Consider the following 8,264-nt stretch of genomic DNA (forward strand, 5'->3'; position numbering starts at 1 on the left):
AAATATTTGTTATTTTATAACATAAACTGTCGCATGGCAAGCAAAATCCAGCACTTTTTGTATAGAAACCTTATGCAGCACCAAAGCATAACATAATGTTCCACCTAGGCTGTGGGACCACCGAGTCTTCACTCAACACACCATGATCTCACCACGTGTCAGGAAACATGTCCATCAAATCATACAGGCACTTGCACCTAACCCCTCTTACTCATACCCGCCTCCACCTGCCAAAAGAAAATAACCCCATGCCATCTCTACCCCTGAACAACCCCATATAATTACACCCCAATGCCATTTCCGTATGTAAATCGCATTATCCGTATACTCAAACGGTATTAAATATCCGGTTATCAATTACAGTGCTAATAAATCAAAAAAATAATTTATAGCAATGGATAGTTAGGAAGCAAAGCGGAAAAGCCCAAAATACCCCCATTCCATCCCCTAGATACATGCCGTAAAACCTCTCCTTTCCCTCTTCTATCTTTCTCGTAATCTCTCTTTCTTTACTTTTTTTGTTCCAGCTTCGTGTCGGTGACAGATCTTGCATTTCTCTACACTCAAAAACCCTCACAAACACACTATAATTTAATTTCTTTTACAAAATTCAAAATACGGATCTACACGCAAACCCGAAAGCAGTTTCGTTTTGTTAACTCAACAGATTATTATTATTATTATTATTATTATTATTATTATTATTTTGTGTAGGGTTAGCTAGAGGAGAGATTGATGGAATAAGGAATGCAAGAAGAGGTATTCTCATCGTTGTTGTTGTTGTTGTCAAAAAGAGACGGTGGCTGTTGATTTATGATAGTTACTGATATTATATTGGAGGGAGGGAATTTGGAGCTTGGGATTGGGGGAGGAAGAAAATTGGAGGAGGAGTGCATGAAGGGATTGGTCTTGAATGTATGCTCGGTTAAGGATTCGAGGAGGATAAGGTGGGATTCTGGTCTTGTAATAAGGAGCAGAGGTAGATGGGGCAAATGCGGTTGATCAACTTTGATTGATCAGGATTTGTAACCTGTTTTATATATAATTCAAACGAGTTTCAGATTTTAGAGGCCGGAAAAAAAAATTTAGTCGAAATTTTAGGATTGGAGAACAAAAAATATGCAGCAGCAAGATCATAGAAAAAAGGTGAAATTAAGATTGTTTAATTTGTTTTGGATGTTAATTTTAATAATTTGACTCAGAATTGACTGTTTTCTGTGCTGTGTGGTTTTTTATTTTCATGTTTAAAGGTTTTTTTTTGTTAAGATAAGGAAAGCATCATTCTGGAATTATATGAAGAAATTTATGAATAATTAAGAGTTGGGATTTTTTTGGCAGATGCAATTATTCTGTGTGGTAGCTAAACCGTGTAGCAATTTGTTTGATTATCTACAAAAAAAAAAAAGAGAATGGATTTATGTTTTTGTTGTTCTCTTCTATGGGAGATGCAGTTGACAATGTTATCCACTAACTTAAATTCTTATGCTCATCTGTGATTTCATTAGATGCCATTTTTATGTATTCTTTTTCTATATATCTATCTTCATGTGGATTTGATTCGCTCTCGTTTAGTAGATTTTTTCATTAACTGATAGTTTTTTTTCTTTTTTCCCCGTATTAAGCTATTTGGATTTTTTTGCTCCTCTTCATCTTATGTGTAAAATGTTTTCGACTTGGTTTTGCTTTCCTTCTATTCTGATTTTGTACAAGTGGAAATCCATGAATTGTCTATTTCGAGGGTGTAAATGCAATTTTTCGGTGATTTTGAGGCTGCTAGATTGATGTTATGTTTGTTGAGATAGCTGTTCTAATTGATTCTGGGTTAGGAAGTATGAACTTGCAAGAAGTTGGTTTAGTAATTATATCCATTGCATTTCATCTTATTATTTGGGAAGCTACTGAACTTCTGTGTAATGTGTTTATATTTTCAAATTATTTGCATTGTATTCCTTTTCTTTTCCTCCTTTCCATGCTTTTGATGAATTCCAATTTTGTACCCCACTGTTATAATCCTTTCAAAAGAATAAAACAAGGGTTTTGATCTCATGGAACCACAGGAAAATAAAGTGAAAATTGAGGTGTGGGGGACAAACACAATCTTTATAAAAAAATCACTTTTGATTGGATTATTCTTTGTTTATTGCATTTGAATAAGAAACTTCCATGTTCATAATAGTTACAATATGGGTACCATTTAATTCAATTTTATTTAAGTAATAAGATGTCAGATTTATTCATCTGAAGTGCCACATGCTGGAATATAGTTGCGTATGATTTGGATATGTACACAGTTCTATTTGATCTAAGACTCACTGGCATTGATTTTCATGCTGTTGAATATGGTAAAAGAAGATAGCAAATAGGTGATTAATTTTTCATAGATGATTACTGTCATAAAGTTGGTAGAAATGCATAGAAATATTTATTGATCTAGTGTAATGTGTTATTATTCCAAACTGACTTGGGTTCCAATGTCACAGAATTCAACTGAAATGGACTTCTTCTCAGAATATGGTGATGCCAATAGGTACAAAATTCAGGAAGTTATCGGGAAAGGCAGTTATGGTGTTGTTTGCTCTGCAATTGACACTCACACTGGTGAGAAAGTGGCAATAAAGAAAATACATGATATTTTTGAACACATTTCCGATGCTGCTCGTATATTGCGTGAGATAAAGCTGCTTAGGCTCCTAAGACATCCTGATATTGTGGAAATTAAGCACATCATGCTACCACCTTCAAGAAGGGATTTTAAGGATATCTATGTTGTTTTTGAGCTCATGGAGTCGGATCTCCATCAAGTCATCAAAGCCAATGATGACTTGACACGAGAGCACTATCAATTTTTTCTTTATCAGCTACTTCGTGCATTAAAGTATATCCACACAGGTACTATACTGTTTATTGCTTTAATTGGAGCTTTACTTAATTCCAGAAATAGGTTGACAATTTGCATTCAGCCACCCTTTCCTACTGTATTGGTATGCTTTGGTGACTGGTTTCCTTGTAATATAATTGCTCTGTCCTCATCTACCTCTTTCTTTGTTATGACTCTTATTCCTCATCTACCTCTTTCTTTGTTACGACTCTTATTTCTGTTTGTTGAGAATGTGGCATGTATCTAATTCTTATCCACTTGGCTCCAGCAAATGTTTATCATCGAGATTTAAAGCCAAAGAATATATTGGCGAATGCGAACTGTAAACTTAAAATCTGTGATTTTGGGTTAGCAAGAGTTGCTTTCAATGATACACCCTCAACAATATTCTGGACGGTACTCTTCTAAGATATTAAATCCATCATGCGCTTTCTAATAGGAACTGGGAGCCTTTACTTTGAATTCTTGTTGTACATTTACAGGATTATGTTGCTACAAGGTGGTATAGAGCTCCTGAACTCTGTGGGTCTTTTTTCTCAAAGGTATGACCACATATGATTTTCAATTCATAGGCTTGACATTTTTGAAGTTAAGTTAAAAATGTTAGTTGGCGCCCTGGATTGCAGATGGAAAATGATTTTTCAGAACCATTTTCTTGTGTTAATGCTGAAAAGTGATCCTTTAATTTGAGTATTGAGGCTTAGATGTGATACTGCTATTGTTTGGAAAAGGAAGCAATGGTAGCTGTGGTTCTCTCTTAATTTTCCTTATGTTCAATTGTGTGTAGTGGAATATTTCCATGCTCCATCATGCATTGATGGATGTTTTGAGTTGTTGGTTCATAATTCTGAGGGAGGTAGCTGTGGTTATCTCTTAATTTTCCTTTTGTTCAATTGTGTGTAGTGGAATATCTCCATGCTCCATGCATTGATGGATGTTTTGAGTTGTTGGTTCATAATTCTGAGGGTGAGAGCCAGAGTGGATTGCCTGTCAACGATTTATTATAAACAAAGTTATTGTTCTGTAGAAAAAAACTGTAAAGTCTTAGTTTTCTTCTTTCAAAATAACTCTGTTAACAGTTTTTTATTTTTTTTCAATGGCACTGGTTGCAGTACACTCCAGCAATTGATATATGGAGTATAGGCTGCATTTTTGCTGAAGTGATAACAGGGAAACCTCTTTTTCCTGGCAAAAATGTTGTTCACCAGTTGGACTTAATGACTGATCTACTTGGTACGCCGTCATTAGATACAATCTCACGGGTGAGTGCAAAGTTGTGATAAATTTTGTGTTTTTCTCTTGACATGCTCTTGCTCAACCTACATTAAAAACACTCCCCCACAACCGTAGTCCTGCTAGAAAAAAAACAGAGAAATGCTTGCTCAAAAACACTAAAAAACACAAAATGAACATAACTTGTATATTTTATTGTGTTACTCTTTTTTAATCTTTTATTATGAATTCAGGTTCGAAATGATAAGGCAAGGAGATACTTAACTAGCATGAGGAAAAAGGCGCCTGTTCCATTTGCACAGAAATTTCCAAATGCAGATCCTTTGGCACTATGTTTGTTGGAAAGGCTGCTCGCATTTGACCCGAAAGACCGGCCGACTGCTGAAGAGGTGTCTTCCTCTATAAAATTATTAACTTTCTGAGCTTTTATGCCATTCCTCACCCTTGTTGCTTGTCTTTTCTGCATTGCAATCATATCACTGCATCCTATTCTCTCTTGATCTTTTAATATGGCTATAATCTGTCGAATTCTTTTGGCCTGCTTATATTTATTAGGCGCTGGGAGATCCTTACTTTAAGGGATTGGCAAAAGTCGAGAGGGAGCCTTCCTGCCAACCAATAACAAAGATGGAGTTTGAGTTTGAGAGACGGAGAGTTACAAAGGAGGACATACGAGAGCTAATCTTTCGGGAGATACTGGAATACCATCCTCAACTGCTCAAGGACTATGCAAATGGAACTGAGAGGACTAACTTTCTCTATCCAAGGTTCTAGCTTTTGGGACTTTCTTTTGTTTTATGCATTTTTTTTGGCTTTCAAAGATGGGATATGCAACTATCTTTCTGCTTCCACTTTCCCCTGATTTTTGGTGGTGTGGACAGTGCGGTTGATCAATTCAGAAAGCAGTTTGCGCATCTTGAGGAAAATGGTGGTAAAAGTGGGCCTGTAATTCCACTTGAAAGGAAGCATGTATCTCTTCCCAGGTAAAATATATCCAGGCATCATCTGTTGTATTCTTGTTTTTTGCTATGATCTTCTCGTTTTTGTTGCCTGCTTTTTTCAGGTCATTTTTTGTATAATAAGTAGGGATCAGAGGGAGGTAGTGATGATGTTACCAGTTACTTTTTGAATCATCATGAGATTTTGCATTCTATCAGTTTCTTCTTAACTTCAAAGTTTTCACCATTTGTTGATAGCAGAAAGTCAGTGATGACCTTAGTGAAGACTGTTGTAATGGTCATCAGATTTTGTGTTCTTTCAATTTCATCTAAACTTTTAAGTCTTTCCCGATTGTTGAGAGATACAAGTGTTGGGACAAGCCCAACAAGAAGATGGCACGTTGTTGTAGTAGTTGGGGCATGTGATGTTCTTTATGATATGAAGTGGCAGTTTTGGCCGTATTGAAATTAGTTTGATGTTGCACTGAATTGTTAGCTATTGTGTTGCATTCATGTTGTGGAAGTAATTGAAAGCAATTGTTGGAAGGATGAATAGATTGATGTGTGATCTTTGGAGTTAGATTATTTGTCCTGATATGTGTTGTGTTTAGATGGTTTGAAGGATCTGTCTCTTGTCAGATAACTTCTACAGGACAAGATATTTGGTTTTGATTCTGTATTGTGCTTCAGAGATTCTTGGGGGAGTTTATTTTCTGGATTTCAGCAAGACTGCAAAGTCTTGTAGATTTGAATGTTCTTATTTTTCTTTTCTTTTCAAGTATTTCTCGTTTTATTACGTATTCCCCAGGCTTCAAAGTATTTTACTGGCAGTCAGGTTAATTTTTCTCTGACCTTTGAAAGATATGTGCAGGTCTACAGTTGTACATTCAAGCTCAATCCCTTCCAAAGAACAACAGAACCTTGCTTCCTTCAAGGACAGGCACTCCACAGAGGAAGTGTATAACAAAAACCCCCGAGACGCTGAAGGAATTCCCGTAAATATATCAAGGACCTTGCAGGCACAGCAGAGAATTCCACTGGGTACTATACTCGTGTTGCCCACTGTTTTTCTACTAAATGGATTACGTTTTACATTTACAGTGTAATAATTCATTGCATTTGCCTCTGTAGCTAAACCTGGAAAGGTTGTGGGGTCAGTTGTGCCATACGAGAATGGAAGCATCAGGAAAGATGCGTATGACCCAAGAACATACATGAAAAGTACAGTCCTTCCTCTGCAGCCTGTTCCTTCTGCATATTGTTACCGCAAATCTAGTACAGGAAAGCTAGAACGATCTACCATGGAAGCTGAAAGAGACCTGTCCTCGCAAAAGCAAGTCCATATTGTTACCGCAAATCCAGTACAGGAAAGCTAGAACGATCTACCATGGAAGCTGAAAGAGACCTGTCCTCGCAAAAGCAAGTCCAGCAATGTGGCATGGCTGCCAAATATGCTCCAGATGTTGCTATCAACATCGACTCCAACCCATTTTTTATGACAAGGGTGGGAGGGAGCAAGGAAGAGCATGTGGATGACCGGGTGATGATTGACACAAGTTTGCTGCAGACCAAGTCACAGTATGGTGGTATTGGTGCTGCAGCTGCTGCGACCGCATCTAGAGCTGCTCACAGAAAGGTCGGAACTGTTCAATATGGTATGGCAAGGATGTACTAGAAAAGGACTGAGGAGATCCACTTGTCTTGAGTATAAAAGTGGAAAAATTCCAAGATTCGTTATGTACTAGAAAAGGACTGACGAGATCCACTTGTCTTGAGTATAAAAGTGGAAAAATTCCAAGATTCGTTCTAGGAATTTTGCTGTCAGAATACTACAGGAGGTTTTATGTAGTGGATTGTGTAAAAAGAGGGGGGGCGGGATGCTTCTTGAAAGAGCGGTACTTTGTCAGGTTCTCATAGGAAAATAGGTTTTGGTCATGAGAAACAATAAATGTCTATATCCATAAAAACTTTTTTTAAAAAATTCAGAGGGGAAATTAGTGGATTTAAATACGCATAATTCTCATTAAATAGCTCTTCCAATGCACGTGCAACTGTGCAAGTGTAATCGGTATTTGTGTTTGGCTCTGAGCCTTCTATGCTTCAAAATAGGTAGTGTCCCCGTTGTGTCTTGAGATTACTCCACGTGTTTCTGTTCCCTTTGAACGCTGGGCTTTATTCTTGTTTGCTGAAACTAGATGGTTCGGTCTAGGGAAAACATATGGTTAAGTGTTTTGAGAAGGTCATAGTAGTCTTATTCTACTGTCATTCCTCTCTGTATTTTGATGGGGTGACAAAATCAGCCTTTTTTCATACTTTTTATAGCAATTTTAATATCTTTCTAGTTTTCTTAATATATCAAATAATGAAAAGAACTCTAAATTTAATTGACAATTATGGTAAAATAAATTAAAATTTAAAAGCGCTTGAATTTGAGTAATTGATCTCCTAGGTTTAATATTTATTTTACTGTAATTGGTCTTTGCATGTCCAAAATAAATTACAAATTTAGCCTCTTTTATATATATATATCATTGTTTCTCATTGTATATTTACTTTTATATCATAAGAAGTGAGAATTATTATCGAGCTTCACTATCTATAAATATAAATAGTGAATCTTTAATTTAGCCTCTTACCTTTTTTGTCATTTCCCTTTCTTTTCTTTCTTTTTAATTTATTATCAATTTCTTTTTTTATCTTATTTATGTTTTTATTTTGTTTATTTATTTTTCTTTCTTTTTAATTTATTATCAATTTCTTTTTAACAATTGTCTAGATTATTTTTGTTTTAATAAAATTAATTGAATGATATCGAGACCATTACCATACAATTTAGTTTTATACTTGGGCTAAATAAGATCGGTCGATAATTTTTTTTTTTTAATCTCAACTTCATCTTAAAGTTGTTTTTATTGGTCATCTAGGTTGTTTTTGGACCAACCAAGTTGACTGAGTTATGTTAAGACAACTTCAATATAGTTTAATTTTAAACTTATATTAAACAAAAAGTTAAGTTAGTAAGTTTTATATATCAATTTCATTTTTAAATATTTTTCATTAGTTGATAGGATGTTTTTGGACCTGACAGGAATGCTTTTAGGCCGACTAAGTCAACTGAGTCACATTCTAAATATAATTTTAAGCCTCGGCTAAATAAGAAATATGATTAAGAAATTTCAAGGTTGACTTGTTAGGCTGAATTTAATAAAAATACG

At 35.5% G+C, this 8,264-nt stretch overlaps 1 protein-coding gene across 1 annotated transcript; it reads left to right on the plus strand.

Annotated features, from left to right (window-relative positions):
- The first annotated feature begins 402 nt into the window (after positions 1–402).
- Positions 403–6,781, plus strand: LOC105139869 (mitogen-activated protein kinase 20-like). The gene is made up of 11 exons (XM_011046497.1): positions 403–1,146; positions 2,481–2,889; positions 3,147–3,274; positions 3,361–3,420; positions 3,991–4,140; positions 4,345–4,500; positions 4,667–4,878; positions 4,993–5,094; positions 5,921–6,090; positions 6,181–6,330; positions 6,417–6,781. The coding sequence occupies exons 1-11, from the start codon at positions 1,120–1,122 to the stop codon at positions 6,722–6,724; spliced, it is 1,872 nt and encodes a 623-aa protein (XP_011044799.1). The 5' UTR covers positions 403–1,119; the 3' UTR covers positions 6,725–6,781.
- Positions 6,782–8,264: the final 1,483 nt, after the last annotated feature.

The sequence above is a fragment of the Populus euphratica genome, unplaced genomic scaffold, assembly GCF_000495115.2.
Source record: "Populus euphratica unplaced genomic scaffold, PopEup_1.0 scaffold185.1, whole genome shotgun sequence".
NCBI lineage: Eukaryota > Viridiplantae > Streptophyta > Magnoliopsida > Malpighiales > Salicaceae > Populus > Populus euphratica.

Coding starts and splice junctions, on each gene's coding strand:
- LOC105139869 (XM_011046497.1), top strand. CDS start 1,120: ATGCAGCAGCAAGATCATAGAAAAAAG. Junction 1,147..2,480: donor AGCAAGATCATAGAAAAAAG/GTGAAATTAAGA, acceptor CCAATGTCACAG/AATTCAACTGAAATGGACTT. Junction 6,091..6,180: donor ACAGCAGAGAATTCCACTGG/GTACTATACTCG, acceptor TTGCCTCTGTAG/CTAAACCTGGAAAGGTTGTG.